This window comes from Clarias gariepinus, chromosome 5, assembly GCF_024256425.1.
Source record: "Clarias gariepinus isolate MV-2021 ecotype Netherlands chromosome 5, CGAR_prim_01v2, whole genome shotgun sequence".
NCBI lineage: Eukaryota > Metazoa > Chordata > Actinopteri > Siluriformes > Clariidae > Clarias > Clarias gariepinus.
Genome location: NC_071104.1, coordinates 31131910 through 31154994, shown reverse-complemented (window position 1 = coordinate 31154994; position 23085 = coordinate 31131910). Strand labels below are relative to the sequence as shown.

The window sequence follows — 23085 nt, the reverse complement described above, 5'->3', positions numbered from 1 at the left end:
AAATGTATGAATTAGAGTTTTGCAGCTGTTTAAAGTTTTGACTCTGGTTCTCTTTTACATGCTTTCTCAGGATATAATTAACTCCATGAGCAACAGCCCAGCCACCAGCAAGCCCCCTGTCACCTTGCGGCTGGTCGTCCCAGCCAGCCAGTGTGGCTCTCTCATTGGCAAAGGAGGCTCTAAGATCAAGGAAATGAGAGAGGTAGAGTGTGTTTTTCCAATCCTGCTGAGAGATTGAAAATGAGTAAACGGCCAGCATGGCCAGTCAGTTCTGCCCCCCTGCTGACAGTTTTACTCTCATGTGGATAAACACAACCAGAAATGATGAAAGAATAAAGCTGGTGGAGTGGTGTGAAGCAGACTGCCACAAAGCAGACTTACTATTCCTACTCTAAAATTGAAGTTGTACAAGTCCTAAAGTGTTTAAAGCCTCTTATCACAAACCTTTGACAATTACAAATTTGAATTAATTAAAGAATATTATGTAAAGTTTTTTTCCCTGTGGTGAAAATCTTACTGACCTTTCACACAGCAGTCTCATTCTGTTAATGTTATATAAATGTCTACTTATGGGCCGCATTACATCAAGTATTATATAATTTTTTTAAGCAACATTTTGAAATCCATTTATTATCAGGATTAGTGTATGTTTATCATACAAGTCTCTGTGTGAGTCATTACTTAGAAAATGGTAAAGTGCAGTGAAAATCACATTGATATAAACCTGTTATTTGCCTCACGACCACCAAGAATGCAGTAGCACTGTGGGATGAGGAGAGATGTGACCCCTACTCGTCCCCTATTTGACAGGATGTAAAGTGTATTATTGAATAGTACAAGAGTTCTAAGGCTTTAACCTATTTTAACAGATTTTATCTATCTATCTATCTATCTATCTATCTATCTATCTATCTATATATCTATTTATCTATCTCTTTATATATATATATATATATATATATATATATATATATATATATATATATATATACACACACAGTAAGGTCAATAAGTATTTGATCACCCTGTGATTTTGCACATTCTCTTACTTAGAAATCATGGAGGAAATAGTGGAGCATTTCCACTGTGAGAGACAGAACCTAAACAGAAACATCCGGAAATCACATTGTATGATTTTTTAACAATTTATTTGTGAATTACTGTGTCAAATTAGTATTTGATCACTTGCTTATCAGCCAGATTTCTGACCCTCAAAGACCTGTTATTTTGCTTTTAAATAGTCCAGCTACACGCTGCTCATGATTCTAAATTAGTAGCATCTGTTTGAGGTCGTTAGCTGTCATAAAGACACCTGTGCACCCCACAATCAGTCAAAGTCTAAGTAGATACATGGACAAAACCAAAGAGCTGTCAAAAGACACAAGAGACAAAACTGTAGACCTTCACAAAGCTGGAAATGGCTACGGGGCAATTGCCAAGCAGCTTTGTGAAAAAGAACAACTGTTGGAGAAAATGTCAGAAAATGGAGTAGGCTAATAATGACTGTCAATGTCCATCAGACTGGGGCCCCAGTCTCTTCTCATAGGGTATCAATGATGCTAAGAATGGTGAATAATCAGCCCAGAACTACACAGGAGGAGCTGGTCAATGCCGTGAAGAGAGCTGGGACCATTGTTTCCAAGGCTACCATCAGTAATACACTAAGACGTCATGGTTGAACATCTTTTATTGCACGGAAAGGTTCCCTGCTTAAGTCAGCCCATGTCCAGGCCTGTCTGAAGTTTGCCAGGGACCATCTGGATAAAGATAAATGGGAGAAAGTTCTGTGGTCAGATTTGTTTTGGTCAGGAACTTTTTGGTCTTAACTCCATTTGCCGTGTTTGGAGGAAGAAGAACGAAGAGTATCATCCCAATAATACCATACCTACAGTGAAGCATGGGGCTGGAAGCATTATGCTCTGGGGGTGTTTTTCTGCACAGTGGACAGGACGACTGCACTATATTAAGGAGAGTATGAACGGGGCCAACTATTGTGACATATTGGGCAAAAACCTCCTTTCCTCAGTCAGAGCATTGAAGATGGGTCGTGGCTGGGTCTTCCAACATGACAATGACCCAAAGCACACAGCCAGGAAAACCAAGGAGTGGCTCCGTAAAAAGCATATCAAGGTTCTGGAGTGGCCTAGCCAGTTTCCAGACCTAAATCCAATAGAAAATCTTTGGAGGGAGCTGAAACTCCGTGTTGACAGATCTGTATGGAGGAGTGGGCCAAAATCCCTCCTGCAGTGTGTGCAAACCTGGTGAAGAACTACAGGAAATGTTTGACCTCTGCAATTGTTAAAGACTTCTGTACCAAATATTATTTTTGACTCAAGTGATCAAATACTTATTTGACACAGTAATTCACAAATAAATTGTTAAAAAATCATACAACGTGATTTCCGGATTTTTCTGGATTCTGTCTCTTACAGTGGAAATGCACCTATGCTGAAAATTGTAAAAAAATTTAAAAAAAAGTAAGAGAACTTGCAAAATCACAGACCTCACTGTGTGTATATATATATATATATATATATATATATATATATATATATATATATATAAAATGGCAAGCCGTTTAGGAAAATATTCATGAGAGAATTGAATGAAGAGATGGTCAACACGTTAGTGAGTGCGTGTACGGCCCAAAGTGGTGCTGTAAGCCGCACTCAATATCAGATTTCCACATTCGAATATGTTTAAACGACATGAGTTTTTATTACTTTTTCCTCCCTAATGTGTCACAGCTGCGTTTGGTTTTCCCAGTTAATTTGCGTTGTATTTAAGCCCAGAGTTTCGTCGTGAAGTAGGCTGTTACGCTCAGTTTCTTTGTGGCTTGCTCTAATTAATTTCGCCCTCTGTGAATGTTCTTGGCTACGAGCTCGCCTTATGCCTAATTCTGTTGTTTGCACATCAACTGGACTCTTAACTGCTTCGGCTTGATTGCCTTTGTTTTTGGCTTGAATACGAATCAGTGAGTGTAACCATCTTCACTCTCGCTACCAAACATCACTTATACAACACTAGTGTAAGTACTCGGACGGGGAAAGAAGAAGGAAATGGACTTTGGGCCGTATACGCACTCACTAACGTGTTGACCATCTCTTCATTTCTCAGAATCGCAGCAACCAAGTTTCTCGCTGACTCGTTTATTCCTGGTAAAGATGGCGCTGTGTTTCGATGACGTCATGTTTCATTCAATATATATCGAGTTTTATTCAATATATTTAGAAACCATTCAATATATATCGAGTTTTATTTAATATATTCAGACTTTTCATTTAATATATTCAGAATCCATTCAATATATATCAAGTTTCATTCAATATATATCGAGTTTCATTAAATATATTCAGAATCCATTCAATATATTAAGAATCCATTCAATATATTCAGACTTTTCATTCAATATACAGTATATAGAGTTTTCATTAGATTCTCTTATGAATATTTTCCTGAACAGCTTGCCATAATATATATACTGTATACAGTATATATATGCACCTTTGCTGAAAATTGTAGACCAATTGTAGACAATTTTTAGCATAGGTGCATATAAACTGTATACACACTAATTATATATAAAACTGTCTTATAAATTTATATCTATCTATCTTTAACTGTACTTTAGAGCACATTACTAATGTGTGTTTTTTTCATTCTATGAAAAAATGAAAAGATCTGTCATCATTTGTTTTTTTCTTTAATTTGTTTGTGCATGTGTTATATTCTCAGTCTCTCTCCAGTCCACAGGAGCTCAGGTGCAAGTGGCCGGGGACATGCTGCCCAACTCCACAGAGCGCGCTGTGACAATCTCTGGCACCCCGGACGCCATCATCCAGTGTGTCAAACAAATATGTGTGGTCATGCTGGAGGTACAATGCAGTGAGCAGTGAGCTTGAACCAAGGCCATGAGAAAACTCAAACACACCAATATAGTATATGCAGCACAAACTCAGCTAAACACACCCTACCTTCGAGTAGAGCACATTTGCTTAGAAACTTTCCTGTCACACAAAACTTTAAGACAGAGAGAGAGAGAGAGAGAGAGAGAGAAAGCCTTGCAATATTTTTTTCATTTACCTTCCCTTTGATGAGACACACACATGGCTTTCTCTTTGCTTTTATAGGACAGAACTGAAATACTTTAATTCTCTGCTCCTCTTCTGCCACCATTTTTAGTTCCCTGGCAGAAGTACAGCTTTGTTTTTTCTTTGATGCACATGCTCTATTGCTCTCTAATCAAGTTCACTCTTTCTAGCCCTCTTTTGTTTTTCAGTTGATATTTTTCATGTGATAAAACCTGATAATAAAGCACATAAACTACACACTTCAGCACCTAAATAGTGCAAATAGACATTACCATGCAATGTTCCTATCCATTAAAATTACTAACAAAAAATTATCTTCAGTTCATAATAACCATGAAGCGAAAGAAGTACCATAACGATATTTATGTGATTCGTGACAAAAATATTGCTAAAACAAACAAACAAATGTACATATGCGATTACTCCCTTGGGATCCCATGAGCTCAGGAATCATGCTGGGTTTTTTTGTTTGTTTGTTTTTTGTACAGGTCAAGAATTAAAAAGGTACAAATGGATTTCAGTTTTTCAAAGCAGCACTGTTGTGTGCAGTCTGGATTTTGATGGCCAGCTTAGTGGTGTATTTATTTAATAAAATCAAATATACAGAGAAGTAGTGATAATATGATGAAAAATTATTTCATAGAGTCCCCATGTATACCATAAAGCATAGTTAAAGTTGTTTGCTATTTTTTTTTTTGTCCAGTTTGGGCTTAACCCATGATGGAACAGACCGTAGACAAACCTATTTTGGGGATATCATCTATTCAAAATGTTCACAGCCAAATGTGCCGAAGCGACAAAAGAACAAAACTAGCCATGGTCTCTGGGTGCGAGTTATTGTATAGTCTTATCAATTCAAAGTGATACTAGAGTATCCTAGGCAACTGTGAGCATGTGTATGAGGTAGGGCAAGTAGAGATTTCCTCAGAATGCGTGATGCAACATAAGCTACATTTAAGTCTGAAATGGTAGCTGGGAAAATGAAGGGGAATTTGGGGAAGCATTGCAACTTTTGTTCACCTTCGAATTCTTAAATTCGTCATTTTGTTATAGTTCTAAACTTTATGACACTTGAATCTAAAACTAACAAAGTTGTATAAAACAACATAAATTTCTTCTTCAGACTTTACTGAAATACTGTGTGTTTTTTTTTTATGTATTTCAATCATAAGTAAAGTAAATGTATTTAAATGATTTTTTTGGGTATGGGTAGCTTAGTGGTTAAGGTGTTGGACTTCTGATTGGAAGATCTCCAGTTCAAACCCTAGCACCACCAAGTTGCCACCATTGGGCCCTTAAGCAAGGCTCTTAACCCCTAAACTGCTCAGATTTATAAAATAAAAATGTAAATTACTCTGGATAAGAGCAAATTTCAATTCTAGGTATTTTGATCGAAAAACTTTTTCTTTTAAGTTTTTCTGTCCTGTGGAAGAAGTTTGTCCACAGCGATATACAACAGGTTTTTCCCAGAGCACCACACATTATGACAATATTTGCATAATGTGCCTATTAAAAAAATTATCAATTTATATTCATGAACGTAATCTGTGCCTCAATTATAACTGGGACTGTGGTATGTTTTTATTTTTTATTTTTTTAGGAACTGTATGCAGTTCTGATTATACATTCAATTGACAAAAAATTCATGACATGACCAAATTAAAATCTAAACATACAATGGTCATTTTTACAGCCAACAACACATCATACATCACAGATGGCTCGACAAGAGTTGAAGAGACAGAGTGACTGGAAAATAGGAGGGAAAGATGAAAAGGCAAAGAGAGAAAGTGGTAGCGACAGGAGTCCTGTTTATATCTGTTTAGAAGATGCACTCTCATGGATGATACTTGTGGCATGGAAATATTTTGCTTCCACATCTCAGTTATTTATTTGTTTATTTTATTTTAATATAAATTGTCACAACACAAGCACATATAACACACACACCAAGCACAAACTTTCACAATGATGTACATACTCATATGTTTGCACACAAACCTGTGTACACACTGTGTTTTCCCAGGTCTAACACTGTCTCCACCTCTTCCCCTTTTCCCTCTGCTAGTCCCCACCGAAAGGTGCCACCATCCCCTATCGCCCAAAGCCTGCCTCCACCCCGGTCATTTTTTCAGGTGGCCAGGTAAGAGCCGACCCGCTGGCGGCGTCCGCAGCCAATCTCAGCCTTTTACTGCAGCACCAGCCACTGCCTGTTAGTGCACTCAGGTTTCTCACCTTTTCACATGCATGCTACCTACGGCTATAGTCCCTACTGCCCAGGGACAGATACTATGTGAGGGAGAGAAAGAGAGAGAGCACGAGAAACAGGACTTGCTGATAGATATGTCCTGAGCATGATGGCACTGGTTATTACAGTCTTATAATATTTAGATGGATGTGTTATATTATCTGGTTCTTTATGTTAGGGGTTGCATGATTATTCATTTTTACTAGTCAACCGGTATTTTAATACACTAGTCCGCTAGCTATATTTGCCATATTCAACATTTTTCAATTCAAGTGCTGAAAAGAATTTTAGTTAAGAGTCATACAAATTACAAGGTAAAAAATACCTTTTTAGCTTTTTATGCTTCTTTAGGCCACAATAACACAAAAACAACAAAATCCCTAATGTATTTTTCCCCCATGCTGTTGAGCACATTGGGTCATGAGTTTTGTTGTTTCTGTAGTAATGGTGGTTTTTGCTAGCCCGATGCTCTACCCTGCTCCGTTCTCACCGGGCATTGGGACCAGCAATTTTCTACGGGGCATAGGGTTAAGGGGTTTGTTAAGGGCCCAACAGTACCAGCCTGACAGTGCCGGGACCCGAACCCCTGACTCTCCAGTCAACGACCCAGAGCCTCAACCATGTGATCCACCTCTACTCCCTGTAATGAAATAAATGGGGAAAATAATAAATCTGTCTTACATTGTATTTAACCTTTTTAGGGTCTGAGATATAGCTTATAGCTCTTATAGACTCGAAAAATAAAAATCTGGAATATTTTATTAGGTTAAGAATGATGCAGGCATTGAACCTCCATGTTTAACAAACTAGCAAGTAAAGTATAGTGATGTCCAACTTGGAGGGTGTTGTTCCCTTTCACAAAGTGTGAGGTACAGTATCATGGAATTTACTGGAAAAATATAAATAACTATAGAAAGATGGGGGAAAAAACACACACCACTATACTACAAAATTATGTTAACGTTTGATCACAAAACAATTGAAAACCCTTTTCCATAAAGTGCAGTTAACTGTAGAACTTGCTTTATATACAGTAGTCAAAATATATTTATTGCAATTTCCTCAATTCTTTCCCACCACCCTGACTAGCTGTAGCCTTCTCTATGGGAAAAATGTTGTGCATATGAGGTAGTTGTTCTTTTCGTTGCTTCCTTCAGAAGTCACCACAGTGGATCATTTAATCCACATATTCAGGACAGGTTTTCTGACACAACCCTCCCATTTTTACCCGGGATGTGGATGGAGCCCCAGGGCCTGAGAAACCACATGGCAGACAAGAAGCCTACCATTAAGCCATCAATGCCCTGAACGCTGTTATAGTTAAATATTCTATGCAACCCCTAGCATATATTCAACATGTCAGTCTACAGTTTAGAGAACAAAAATGTGTTGTACTTGACATAACATCTCAAGATTGATTTTAACATCTGACGCTTCTGTCAAGTGCTTCTCTTCTCTCCCTTTAAATAAGATATCCTTTTAATATGCCTTAAATCATTACATCAATCATAAACAAATAGTTTCCACAATAAGTTAAGGGTTAAAAATGTTATAGGCTGTAATCAAAATTGACATGTGATCTGAAATATACTAAGCACCAATGAAGGCAGAAATATTAAAGGGATATTTTATTAGGCAAGTTTAACAGTCATTCCAACTCATTTCTTAACATGACTCACAGTGCAGTGTGCTTTTAATGTATTCTCAATAGTGTTCTATTGAAAGCTAAATGAGGACAAATTTGCCTTCTTAACATTCCACTTACTTAAACCTTATTAATGCCCATTGTGTACAACTGTTAATTAATTATAACTGGCCTTTTGGATGGAGTCTGAACTCAAAGCAGGAACCATTAATGCCAATTAATCCCAAATACAAGTCACAATAAATAAATAACAAATTTTAAAGACAGTTATATTTAAAAATAAATAAATAAAAGAAAAATGTCTGACTGACAAAGATAATGTGTGTGATCATAAGATGAGAAAGGTCTAATCTGATTTACTTTTAAAGTATTTTTGCTTGGATGCATATTTCAAGCCTAGACATGAAAGTATTGGGTGTTAACAAGAGCTTTAGTGATTATGCATCAGTTGTTTGTTGTTTAATTTGTTGCTTTTTTTACATTTTTTCAAAGGGTTCATTTTTAATTTATTTTCCCCTCTTTCCATTTTCTCCTCTTCTCTCACAGGCTTACACTATTCAGGGACAGTATGCTATTCCACATCCAGATGTGAGTTCCTAACAGCTCTCCTGTTCCCCTGTCCCCACTTCCTATCTTTCTATCCGCATGGTTCTTTAGCTTTGCAACATGCATTTCTATTAATATTAAGAAATAATATTAATATGACATTTCTGATGTGTAATTTTTGTTGCATTACAATCTGAAATTGTTCACGACATGAGCCCTCCGAGGTGTGGGCCTGACTTATTAGGACTTGGCCTGTCACATTGAAAATGATACAATCACAGGACTTGTCATTTTTTAGAGGTCTTTTTTACATTCTGGGTTTTGTAATCGAGTTTTTATTAGCCTCTAAGCAGAATATTAAATATGGAGTATGGCTAAACAATACATTGTTAGTCAGTTGTTATTGGGATATTAATCCTTTGCGATACTGATTTCACATAAGCTTGTTGTTTGTATAAACATCTCTCTAATGAATTTTTCTCACATACAGTCATACACAGTACGATATGCAGTAAAATGCTTACACAACTGCCCGTGACCTTAAAAATGTTAAAAACAATTAACAAGTAATAGGAATATAAATAGCTAAAACTTTAAGAAAATAGAACAAAATATTATTTTTTTTTTAAAATATATCAAAAATATATATATTTTTAAAAATATATATAACAAATAATATATAAGAAATATAAAAACCTATCTGTACAAAGAACAAGATACCAAGTTAAATGAAAATAAAAATGGAAATAAATGGAAATGTGCAGAAAGTGTGCAAATGGGCAATGTATGTGCAAATGTGCAATGTCCATGAGTGTCCGGTCTACAGCGTAACAGGGTATGTGCATTTGTGCATGAATGAACAGATACATTATGTCCATAAGTGTCCATTTCTGTGCGTGTGCAAAAACGCAGAGATGATTAGTCCAGTGTATTGATCTGGTTTAGAGACCGTATGGCATGCGGGAAGAAGCTCCTCCTCATTCTCTACTGTATGTATTGGCCTTCAGGGGGAGGAAGCGCTTTCCTGACCGCAACAAAGAGAACAGTTCATTGCTGGGGTGGCTGAGGTCCTTCACGACCTTCCTGGCCTTGGTCCAGCACCGCTTGCTGTAGATCAAGTGCAGGTCAGGGAGCTTGATGCGAAAGATGCTCATCTGTCCTGCATGGTGCTGTTCCCGAACCAGGTTGTGATGTTTCTGTCAGGATGCTCTCTATGGTGCAGGAGTAAAAGTTTCTGAGCACCTTGGAGGGCAGTCTAAAGTCTCTCAAGTGCCTGAGGTGGTAGAGACGCAACCAGGCCTTTTTTACCACGGTGTTGATGTGACAGGACCATGACAGGTCCTGCGTGATGTGAACACCAATGTATCTGAAGCTGTTCACTCTCTCCACTGGGCTCTCGTTGATGATGGGCGTCTGGTAGTTCCTCACCTGCTTAGTGCTGAAGTCCACTATTAACTCCTTTGTCTTACTGATGTTTAGAAAAAGGTTGTTTCCAGTTCTCCAGATTCCCAATCTCCTTCAAGTAGGCTGACTCATTGTTGTCAGAGATCAGGCCCACCACAGCGGTGTCTCAACTTAATGATGTTGGTGGAGTTGGTAGTGGCCACACAGTCATGCGTGTACAAAGTCATGCGTGTATAAAAGGTACAGCAGAGGGCTTAGAACACAACCATGGGGGGCTCCAGTGCTAAGAGTGAGGGAGGCTGAGACATGTCCACCCATCTTTACTGCCTGTGGTCTGCCAGGTAGGAAATTAGAGATCCACTGGCATAGAGATGAGTCCCAGGTGCTCCAGCTTGTTGGTGAGTGTGGAGGAAATGATGGCAATAAATGCTGAGCTGTGGAATTATATATATTATATAAAATAAATTCCATCCTTAAATAAATAACAGGCCCATGAGCAAATCTTTTATTTAATATGCTTTCAGTGTTTAATCGGCAATGTTTGCGAGGTCAAATGCTTAGTCCTGTTTCTCTTTACACCCAGGGATGTTGTTCAAAAATCTGCCCATGCTTTAATTGGATACAATTTAATTTATATAAAATTATTCTTGACTAGATGTGCCCACGATTTTGTTGATGTGGAATTTAAATGTACAACTAAAATTTCTTATGTGTTATCATGAATTGTGCAGAATAAAGGTGTAAGATTACATATACAGTATGAGGGCTGTTTTCCATTTAAATTTTAAATGAGCATACAGTGTTTTCTCTTCCCATCAGCCGATTGCGATGAAACAAAGCCTATATGTTACCTCAAGCTTGATAAAATACACCTGTGACAACCATATTAAAATCCATTTGATAGGTTTAATGTAATGCATGCACAAACAAACAGATAAACAGACTGACAAAAATTCCAAAATTATATTCAATGTACAGACACATTAACTTTAATTTTTTTTTTTATTATATGCATAAATTATAACTGATGCAAATAGTTAGCATTAAAACAAATATCTAAAATATGTATTTGCATGTAGTTTGCATGTTCTCCCCTTGCTTGGTGGATTTCCTCCAGGTGCTCCAGTTTCCTTCCACAGTGAAAAGACATGCTTATTTGGCTACTTGTCGCTCCCAAATTGCCCGTAGTGTGTGAATGTGCATGTGAATGTTGACAGGAGGTCCTACCACGGTTGTTGGCTCCTAGATGGATGGATGGTTAGAGTTACTTTGTTATTTAAGGAATAAAACACCTGAGGAAATGCTGTTATAGAAAAATTATCAATGATGTGGTGGTTTGGTGCACTCTAATTTCAAATGGATTTTTCTTTACAAGCTGTGGCATTGAAATATTTACAATATAATCAAGTTTTTGTTCATATTGTGCATACCTATAGTAGAACATTAAATTGTAGTGGTGTCATGGTGTATTACAGGTACACAAATGTACGATCATAACTTACTTGTTCATGATCTCCACACAGACTTTAAACTGAGCTTGGGGATGAATTTTGAATCTAAGAAACAATTTAAACCATAGCATAGCACCACTATAGTATTACCATTTTCACAATGCTATTTTTATATTACATTTGATTTAGCCCTGTAATAAAAAAAAAAACAAGCTAGGCAATTGCTGTAGTTTATTCATTTTAATCATTTCATTGTTACCCATATTATTATCTGTCACTGAACTAGCTCTTTATAAATGCTAATGATCTGTCAATGACTCTCAAGATAAACAATATAAAACTGATTAAACAGACCGAGTTACATAAGCAAACAGCCGACGCCTCCTCTGTCCCCTTGAGCCTCATCATCGTCTTCATTTATAATCAGAATGAATCCGTCTCAATAGTAATCACATGCAGTGACATCAGTGTGTGTCAGTCCTTCTCAGTGCACTTAGGCACTGATGGATGCTTAGGGAGAAAGTGGAGGACATTACAATCACTCAAACGAAACTCAAGCTAAAATACTACCTGCTTTAAAACCCAAATTTAGAGGACAAATGCAACATTAAGCATCAATCTCGGATTATGAGGAACGGCGGAGTCATAACCATACCTTATATTTTTATGTACAGTTGTAGCCATTTGATGAATGCCAACTGATTGTTACTACAGTAACAATCAGTTTATCCATAATGGTTATTGTTAGAATAATAATAAAAAAAAAACTTCTAGATTTATAAATGCTTTAAAATATAAGAGAAAAATAATAACTTCTCATGACAACAGCTGAATTTTCAGAACAACAGGTCTGTTCTGGCCTTGGCATACCATCACATGGACATTGCTTTAAATCTTACTGATGTACATAAAGTATTCAGGCAAGTATGTAAACAATGCCACTTGTAAGGCCTCTGCTCCTCTAAACAAACATGGACGCACAAACACACACAGTTTAAACCAAGCCTGAGACTTTCTCTCACAGTGTCAGGCCAAGTCCTCCTCAAGTTGATCTCACTTTTTGCTCTCTTTCTCACTTTCTTGCGCTTTGGTTTCACCACCGTGTCAAAGCTTCTTCTCCTTGTTTTCTCTTTATGCTAGTTTCTGTTTCTTGATTTTCTCAATGTGACCTGTGTTATAATAATAACCTCTTAGTTCTACTGTCCCTCCTACCCCTCAGCAGTTGACCAAGCTCCACCAGTTGGCTATGCAGCAAACCCCCTTTACCCCCCTCGGACAGACCACCCCTGCTTTCCCCGGTACGTACCCACAAGCCCTTTCAGAGTCTCCTTCTCTTTGTACCTGTAGAAACACTCTTTTTTGTCATTTTTTTTCACTCTGTTTTATGTTTCCTCTTCTCTTAATGTCACGCTTCTTGACATGCCCCTGGTGGTTGCTCTTCTCTTTGCTGGGACTTTTTTTTTTTTTTTTGCTTTTATATATATTTGTATTTTATTTGCTTGAATACTGCCTTTACTATTATAGTCTTATGCAAAGGTTTGGGCACCCCTTGATAAATAACTGATTTTGGTGATTTTTTTTATTTTTTATTAAAAAGATGGTAACAGTCTCTCTTGAAAATGGGAATAAAATGCACAGTATTTTCCGCAAACATTTTTATGTCATAAATTAAACAAAGATAAAAAATAAAAATATTATTGTGGCACTGTGCATTGTTTGGACACCCTACATAATCAGTACTTGGTAACACCTCCTCTGGCAGATAGCACAGCTTGCAAATACTTTTTATAGCCAAATAAAAGTTTTTCAATTCTTGTACTTGGGATTTTCTCCCATTCTTCCTTGCAAAAGGCTTCTAGTTCTGTAATATTCTTCGGTCGTCTTGCATGCACAGCTCTTTTAAGATCTACCCACAAACTCTTAATATGTTTAAATCAGGGGACTTTCTGAAGTGAAACTTCAGCTTGTGTCTCTTGAGGTATTCCCTAGTGGATTTCGAGGTACTGTATGTTTAGAATCATTGTTTTGTTGTAGAAGTTATCCTCTTTACAGCTTCACCTTTTTTACAGATGGTGTGATGTTTTCTTTCAGAATTTGATGGTATTTAGTGGAATCCATTCTTACCTGTGCAATGTTTCCAGTGCCACTGGCTGCAACACAACACAAAAGCATGATAGATCCACCCCCATGCTTGGCAAGGTGTTTTTGTCATGTTCAATGCCCGCTTCTTTGTTTTCTCCAAACATGCCTTTGATGCTTATAGCCCAAAAATTCTATTTTAACTTCATCAGTCCACAGCACTTGTTTTCAAGACAAGGCTTCTGTAAATTTTCTGTTGCATACTTCTGACATTGAATTTTATGATGGGAATGCAGGTATGGTTTTCTTCTGCTGACTCTTCCATGAAGATCTTGTGGAACGGTGCACCACCACTCCTGAGTTTGCTAAATCTTCCTGCAGGTTTTTTGCAATCAAATGGATGTTTTGATTTGTCTTTCTGACCAGCATATGAGCAGTTCTCTCTGGGAGTTTTTTGGGTCTTCCAGATCTCATCTTGACCTCCACAGTTCCCCTAAACTACAGTACCATCTCTTAATAACATTTCTCACTATGGAAACTGCAAGCTGACAGCAATGAAATTGCTATCTTCTTGTAGCCTTCTCCTGCATTGTGGGCATCAATAACTTTAATTTTCAAAATCTTACACAACTGCTTAGAGAAACCCACAATTGTTTAGTGTCCGCAAGTGTGTGCACAAGGTTTGAAGAGTCAAAGTATTTGTAAAACTTTAAAATTGGCATTTACTAATGACAACTGTTGCCATGCATCAGATCTAACGAGCTGATTAGTGTCTGAAACCTTATAAAAAGAAACTGAGACACTGGAACTCTTAGGGTGCCCAAACCTTTGCACAGTGCCATAATAATGCTTTTATTTTTTATTTTTGTTTTAGTTATGGCATAAGAAGTAACCATTATACATGTTTTTCATTTCTAAGAGAGACTGTGTTAACAACAATTAAAAAAGCACCAAAATCTGTTATTTATCAAGGGGTGTCCAAACTTTTACATAAGACTGTAGCTTACTACTAGCAAAAAGAAAATAATACAGTACAGATGGGAAATGAAATTTTAGCATCACCCATTAAAAAAAAAAATGTGTGTGTGCGCATGAGTGTGCAGTGTGTGTGTGTGCATGTGTGATTGTTGGTTTAATCATAAAAATTGGGAAATAAATAACTAAAAGTTTAATCTTTCTGACGGCAGTGAGCACAACAAAGCTTTAAAATTAATCTTTTAGTAACCTGAGGTCTCATTTATAAAAATGTTTTTAATTTTAAGACAAAACACATCTTAAAATACTCAGCGTAACCATGTCATTTTCCATACATACATTGGTATTTTAAAAAATTTAATAAATAAATTTGATATGGCCATGTGTATGATTTTAGATCTGGTCCACTTATACTCTTGAGGTAGTGCTTTAAAGGTTGCTTTTTATCATCTTCTCTAAACATGATAAAAGCAGAACAATCAAAGCATATTTTTTTTGTCATTAGGCCCTTTCTTGTGTGTTTAGGGAAATAAATTGGGAGTATTGCATAAAATGGATGCTTAAAACTCACAGAAAAAAAACTTTTGGTTCAATCCCAATTAAATGTATATGAGGGAATTAATCAAATGAAATTTAAAATGGATTCAATCAATGCCTTTACATATATAAGTAATAAGTACAGTATGTTGGAGAATTAGATGCAAGTAGTTGCAAGCCAGATAGACTGACCAGATGGCATACTTTAGGGCATGTAATAAGAGGTAAAAGAAGTTTCAAGTTCTTGCAGGTGCAAGAATTAACAGACCTGTAAATATTTTTTTTATGTCTACACTTATTGCACTATAGAATAGTCTCAGCTAAATAACAATGGACAGCTATTGCACTATTCAAGGTGTGGAAACCATGTGTTATACTAATACTACTGTACTACTTCTACTACTACTACTACTACTACTACTACTTAATGGCTGAAAAATGAAAGAATTGCGGCTTTGGAATGGTCTAGTCAAAGTCCAGACCTGGAATGCCATAATGAGAACTGTGAATAAGCAAATGCCCAACAATCTTAATGAACTAAGGCAATGTGAAGATGAATGGTCCAGAATTTATCCGTAATGATGTGAGAGAAACAGGAAATGTTTACTTCAAGTTATTGTTGTTAAAGGTGGATTTACAAGATATTGAATCATCTGGGTACTTACTGTACATGTACGTTTTTTTTTTTTTTTTTTTTTTAGTGAAGGTGAAAAAAGTTATGTCATTGATTATCTAAGATTGTGTTTGCCTAATATTTAGACCTGCTACAATCAGATGGTTTTTAGTATGTTTTTACACAAAAAAACTTTTAATCAAAATAAGAAGTATTAACTTTTTAACATGACTGTATTGCCTCAGTTCTGGGTGATTCATCTGTTTTAGCTTGTCATTTTAAAATGAAAATTGATTAGATGAAAATGAATATGCAAAATCCATACAATACCATTACGATGTGCTCTTTGTTTATCTGACATATAGACATTCTTTTCTGTTGATGTGGCAGTGCTGAAGCATCGCAGAGATTTGATGCCAATATAAGTATAAACTGATGTCATTAGGCTTATACCTATTTCACTACAGCATATAGCTAATTAAAATCGCAACATTTATTACTTGATAAAAACACACTTAACTAGCATAGCATAGCTAGCTTTACTAGCACTAGTATTAGGATCATACAGTAAGAGACTGACTGTTTTTACCACTGCATTATAAATTGGCTCCTTATACAGTATAATGTAATCTTGCAGGCAGACAGCAGAAGCAAGGTTAGATTGAAGCCTAAATTAAAAAAAGTACTTCATGTTATGGTAAAATATATTTGATTTCTTAAAATAGCGATGTCAAAGTATATAATTGCCACAACAGATTTTATCCACAGTGACATTTGACAGGTTTTCCCAAACTCCTATGCATGTGGGTGTATTAATAAACCATTACAGTATCTAAAGGAAGGGAGATTAATGGGCAAGCTAAGTGGGAGTTAACCCTGGCACATGTGTGCAGATCTGACTGGTTTGTTTGGGCGTCACGTTCAATTCTTTGTTTTTCTGCAATCCATGCAACATTTCCTCAATAAGGCCCTGCGTTTACCTGATAGAGAAAGAAATATATTTAGCTCTGTTGCACAATACTTCATTTAGCACCACTGTGTACCTTACTCTGGGCAAAGAAAGAGAAGGGCTAGTTAGACTTCCAAGCACTGACAAAGATAAAAGGAACTTTTTGAAAAAAAGGAACATTATCATACATCATTCCCTGTATCCTTCAAAGGTCACATTTTTAAAAACTGGCATCTCTAAAAATATGTCTAATGCAACACTCCAGGAAACTGCAGTTGCAAACTCCCCTATTGCCTCAAAAGAAAACATAAGGCCATACAATTAGTGGGTGGGTGATACATTAGGCAGCGTAAAAATAAAATTTTGTCTGCCGTGTGTGTGTGTGTGTGTGTGTGTGTGTGTGTGTATATATATGAGTGAGAGAGAGAGAGAGAGATTATGGCATGATCACTCAAACTGTTATGGTCATGGTCACTTATGCATGTCATTTTTTATTTTTGGAAAAAAAGATAACACTGTTAAGAAAATTAGATACTTGGAATGAAGTACGGATTTACATTTTGAACTTGTTGTCGATATTTCCCTGAATTGCCAGCAGATTTGTGTGTGTGAGGTGTTTTATTGTGGCCTCTCCCCAAACCCTCACCTGCTCTCTGTCTCAGGTCTGGATGCCAGTCCCCCGGCCAGTACTCATGAACTCACCATTCCCAATGATGTGAGTACAAACAGACACACAATACACTAGTCTTATGGATATTTGATATATTAAGTAAAATATGTGCAAGGGCACATTTGTTTAGGAATTTTGGAAGGATTCTCCAGGGTGATTGCTTTATACCTGTCAGATATAATGCTATAGCTTTAAGTTGTTCAATTCAGGAATGTCTTGAGGACTAATGACTTTCCAGCTTTACAGTTATTCAGTGTAAGCAAATTGCTGTGGCCTAAAGGGAATAAATCTGTACTATGTAGATTATTTTGGTACCAAGCATTGAGGTAAGTATTGAGATTTTCATGAGGCTAGTCTAAGAGATATACGTGTCTTATTATTTATGTGATAGTTGAATTAGACTGACAGTGTAGATAGATGGGTTGGTGCATATACAATATGTATGGATAGATTAGATCGATAGAGAGAACCTCTAGTATTACTGATGTAAGAGTAAATTATACCACTAAGAGTGTGCAGACTTGTAAATACTGGAAATATGTAATATTCTGCAACACTGTGGAAATATTTGAGATATACACTCTATACCACTTTATTAGTAATGTACTGGTCCCCCTTTTGCCTTCAGAACTGCCTTATTTCTTCATGGTATAAATTCAACATGGTGTTGGAAACATTTATTAGACATTTTGGTTTATATTGACATCAGCCTGAACTTGCCTTCATGGTTTCATGATTTTATGCCAAATTTTGACCCTACCATCTGAATCTCACAGCAGAAATTGACACTCATTAGACCAGAAAACGTTTTTCCTATCTCATATTGTGCAATTTTATTGAGCCCAAACAAATTGTAGCCTTAGTTTCCTGTTCTTAGCTAACAGAAGAGGCATCCAGTGTGGTCTTCTGCTGCTGTAGCTCATGTCCTTTATGGTTCAATATGTTGTGTGTTCAGAGATGCTCTTCGGCATACCTCAGTTGTAATGGAGTATTATTTGAGTTACGGTTATCTTTCCAACAGCTTGAACGAGTTTGGCCATTCTCCTCTGACTTCTGTCATCAACAAGGCATTTTTGCCCAGAGAACTGCTGCTTATTAGACATTTTTTCTTTTTTAGACGATTTTCTATAAACCCTAGCGATGGTTGTGCATGAAAATCCTAGATAATCAACAATTTCGAAGATACTTAGGTCCCCCCATCAGAACCAAAATCATGCCACATACAAAGTCACTTAAATCAGATCTTTTTTTCTATTCATGTCTGCATACCTAAATGAATTGAGTTGCTGCCATGTGATTTGCGCTAACAAGAAGTTGAACAGGTGTACTTAATGAAGTGGAGGCGAGTCTATATTATTAAATTTTTCTTTTTATCAAGACAAATTTGCATAGCATTTCAACCAAATAATTTTTTGTCCACTAGAGAACTCTCCAGGTCTTTATCTCAGAACATGATTTTGCATTTTAATAGCCTTTGCAATTGTTTTTCCCCAGCTAATAGGCTGTATAATTGGGCGCCAGGGAACCAAAATCAACGAGATCCGTCAGATGTCTGGAGCACAGATAAAAATTGCTAATGCCATGGAAGGGTCATCAGAGCGCCAGATCACCATCACAGGAACCCCCGCCAACATCAGCCTTGCCCAGTACCTCATTAATGCAAGGTAATCAACTAGGCCCTGCCAAGACCATGCTGAGTCAAAGTATCAAAGCTCTCCTTCAGTCTTATAAAGCAAAAAAAAAAAACCAACAACAATTGCACAAAACCTATTTGTTACAGTGTAAGCCGCAGGACTTGAACCTAAGCTAAAAAGGTATGTGGTAGGGTATGTGCTTCCAAAAGGTCAATGTATTTACGTCTTTCAAATATTTTAGAAGAAGATGCATTTGATATCAGATATTTTAAAATTCTTTGACAAATTCATTGTGTCAGTTATCAAGGCCTTAAAAGGAATTAAAAGACCAGAAGCTTTTAAGAAGTGTACATGGTGGTGGGCAAAAGTGTTAAGAAGAAAGTGAAACTCAGTGCTTTAATGATGTTCCCAATAAAATCAGAAATAAGAAAAATTATTTGTTATTTTATGCAATGAAATTGATACCCAAAAGTCCTCTATTTTTCAAGACCTGTTGGATCAGGCTAAAAAGTCTGCAATAGACTGGTGTCACTTACTCAATCCATGTCTGCTTGATCACTCACTCACTCATTCACTCACTCATCGTCTATACCATTTTATCCTGTTTTCAGGGTTGGCGGGCATCTGGGGCCTATCCCAGGAGACTTAGGGCAGAAGGCGGGGTACACCCTGAACATTTACAAATTCATTTACAGAAATATATCATATAAGTTCACAACTCACATGAAAATGCGCTAGTTTTAGCCATTTTTCTGCATAGGTGGACACTCGGCCTTTAGAAAGTAAAAGTTCTGCCACATACTGTAGGCAAGAAATATTTAACTACATCACCTGCTTTGTGCACAAGGAGAACTATAATACTGTACATGGCATATGTTGTCGTAATACTTTTGCCCACCACAGAATATCGTGTCATGCATGAGCATGCTTAACTGTATATATGTGTGAGTGACGGTAGGCCTTGCAGGTTAGCAGTGCGGGATGTACTAATGGATATTGCTTTCCCATAATTCCGCTGACAGGTTCAGAGATGTGGCAGCCATGTGGATTGACCCCTCATCAATGACTACATCCTGAAGCCCCAAATCTGCTCTCATTATCTGAAGCAAACAGCAGTCTTTTCCCCTATTAACTTTACATACCAGACTTCCCTAACTTTCCCAGCCTTCCCCAAGCCTCTACCTGTTACAGAACAGGAACATCCTATGCTATTTTGTGTTTTCAGTAGTGTTTTTAGCATGATGAATAATTCTTCTGGATTGTCTTTTTTTTTCTTTTTGGTTAATAAATTAGTCAAATATTATGAAATCCCTGGACTGCATCATGCCGGAGCCTACAACTTAAATTTGACTAAATTACTCTTTTTATCTTTTTGTTAATATGGTCTTTTTAGCTGAAGATTTTGATCATTTATGTAATTAGTGTCTCCTTATTTTAGGATATTGATCTTTTTTGGTTATTTCACAGTCTTGATCTTTCAGATATTTAAAGATCTTAATACATAGGATGTTCAAGTCAAAGTTCTTGTGATTAAAGGTGTAAAAACAACTTTAAGGACAGTGATAAGACTCATACAGTAGTAGTATACATAAGTGCTTTAGTGTAGCAGGAGATTATATACTGTATAGAAGTTAAGATAGTTTTTACTCTGATTACTGCATTCTGTTATTTTGCAAAGTTCCTAGTTCACTTAACCCCCCGCTTGTATTTTAGTTGCTACATGAATTTAATATTACAATTTCTTCATGTTGAAATTTCAGGATACTTCAATGCATCCTTGTTATTTTCAGTATTATCTTGAATACTTACACTCATTATTTTAAGCTCATTATTTTATAATAATACGATATGGCATAACATAGTCTTTGTTTCTGTGTCACATCTTGTGATGATATAATGCAGTTAAATGTAGGCAACATATTTTTAAATAAGAGCATAATATCTCACAATAGGTTAAGTCAAAATAATAAGATATTACACTAAATCAAAATATTGAAATAATATGTTAAAATAATGACAATTTCAGATATTAAATAATAATAAGTAAAAGATGGAAATAATGGTATGGTAGAGTAAAATAATTTCACAATAACATAGCATGTTGCAGTTCAGGGCTTCCATAAATTATAGTTATGTATTCAGTCATGTAGTTAAAAATGCAGAAAGGGCCACAGAGAGAGAAAGAGAGAGAACGGAAACGATAAGAAGGTGGTATTTGGCAGCACATTTTGCTAAGCAAGATTTGAATACAGTCTGTTTCTCTCAGATTCAGTAGCTCTGATATTTGATCACTTGCTGTTGTCAAATACCATGAGACAGATGTGGCCATTCTTTTCATTTAATTAAAAAAGAAAAAAATTGTATGCAGAAGAAGATTTAATTTCCATTTAATCATGTGCTTTGCAGTTTTTCTTGTTGATTGCCACACTAAATAGAAATGCATGACTCTTATGCAGGTAATTATAATTTTCTTTTTAATGCTGCGCACTAGTAGTAAAATAAAGTTTCGAAATAATTCAAAATTATTTTATTTTCTCTACTTTTCTGTCTCTCCTCACCACCCTACCCCTGTCCTCTCCTGTCCCTTTTCCCCTGACTGTTTTAGGCTGACGTCTGAAGTCACTGGAATGGGCACTCTCTAATTTCTACCCATCATCCTTCACTGCATCACATGACCCTTAAGCCAATGGCATTACACCTTGGTTATTATTTTTATCCTCTTCCTCTGTACTAGTCCACCCTGAATTTTAAATTATTAGAACAATTTTAGATTCTATAATCTGTATTTATTCAAAATCTCCAGTTCAGTGTTGCTCCTACCGCACCTGCTTTGTTATCTAAATGCTCCCTTTTCCCCCTAACCTCTTGATTTTAAAGTACACTTCACTTTTTTGACACTCTAGTACCTGCCATGTCATCATATATTTCCACTGTGAGTCATTCATGTTGTTTTTTTGTTTGTTTGTTTGTTTCAAATCAAATTCTGCTGTGCTGCTGGATCTGCACCGCTGGTTTAAAAAATTCATGTATTTAAAAATGAATAAATAGTCAGTAGCTCACAAGTACTCCGACGTTCACCTCACACACCAGCTAATACCAGGAACAGACCTAGAGATCAAGAAAATGCTGTGTTTTTTAAATTCTTTCTTTTCAACATGACAAAACACACATTGTCCGTTACAAGCCTGATTTCTGCAATCACACTCAGACACAATGCTGCTGAAAACATAAATAAACACATAGAAATAGTAACAGCACACAAAGGAGTTACATGGAAATGAGCCAGTGTATTTAAAGTACTCACATCAAGTAAGACCATTACTCTATAGCACATTTTCATACACAGCCTCTATAGTACTATAGTGTGTATATACTGTATAACGTAGTCAGTATCTTACAAGAAAAAGTGGTTTGCTAATATCTTTGCAAGTATAAAACTGATTTCATTTACAATTAGTTTTTTAGGCTTTTTAGCGAAATCGAGTTTAATGGACAGCAAACATCTTTTTACCTGTACATGGGTAGCTAATACAGGTAAAAAGCCTGCAGTCTTCTCAGAGCTTTTTAAACATGTAGCCACCCAATCTGCAGTTTATACACAGCAATATGTTTCTCAGGTCTGATATCAGCAAGATTCAGGAACATTGTGTGAAGATAATTAATGATCGTTTTAATAGGTTTGTATAAAAGGAAAGGTTTTAGGATAAGTCTGGCCTGAGGTAAAGCAAAGTATTGTAGCAAGAAAAATAAAATAATCCTTAGGCACAGATTTGGCCCTGGGTGTCTACCTTTACAATTCATCAAGAAGTCATTTTTGGCATTCAGCTTTAATTTAAACCACCATAAATAGGCTTCCCATGGTTCCCTGAGTGCAGTCCAGACCTCTATTTTCTTTCTTTCATTTTCTGGCGCTTTGTTTTCCATTTGTTTTGGCTATTTCTTAGCATAATTACCATTAGTGTTAAAAAAGCCTGTAACCTCCAGTATTCTTCTGTGCTACTCTGTGTGTGTAATCTGGAGTTATTTTGAGACCCTTTCAAAGCCAAATGTGTAGCAATTTGCTAAATCTTTGACTTCATTTGGCCGCTCTGAGCTCTGGTCATTCTTCTTCTTTAAAAGAAAAAAAAAAAAAAAGACAATTCTGAACCATAAAGCCCTGTCATGCGCACATAACTTCAGTTGATAAAAACAAACTATTTTGTGGTTACTTTACAGATTTTTCAACTTGGTGTTTAAATCTCAA

At 36.4% G+C, this 23085-nt stretch overlaps 1 protein-coding gene across 9 annotated transcripts in view; it reads left to right on the top strand.

The window, feature by feature from the left end:
- Nucleotides 1–22820, top strand: part of pcbp3 (poly(rC) binding protein 3) — a 94565-nt gene extending 71745 nt beyond the window's left edge. For 2 of the 9 annotated variants that reach the window (XM_053496917.1, XM_053496918.1), the window contains 8 exons: nucleotides 71–202; nucleotides 3747–3875; nucleotides 6160–6303; nucleotides 8531–8572; nucleotides 12605–12683; nucleotides 17201–17253; nucleotides 18703–18872; nucleotides 19865–20549. In XM_053496917.1, coding sequence (XP_053352892.1) covers nucleotides 71–202; nucleotides 3747–3875; nucleotides 6160–6303; nucleotides 8531–8572; nucleotides 12605–12683; nucleotides 17201–17253; nucleotides 18703–18872; nucleotides 19865–19919 — 804 coding nt within the window. In that variant the 3' untranslated portion in view covers nucleotides 19920–20549. Of the gene's footprint in view, nucleotides 1–70; nucleotides 203–3746; nucleotides 3876–6159; nucleotides 6304–8530; nucleotides 8573–12604; nucleotides 12684–17200; nucleotides 17254–18702; nucleotides 18873–19864; nucleotides 20550–21447 lie in introns of those variants that run through there. The other 7 variants (XM_053496926.1, XM_053496925.1, XM_053496922.1 and 4 more) reach the window with 7 other exon arrangements.
- Nucleotides 22821–23085: the final 265 nt, after the last annotated feature.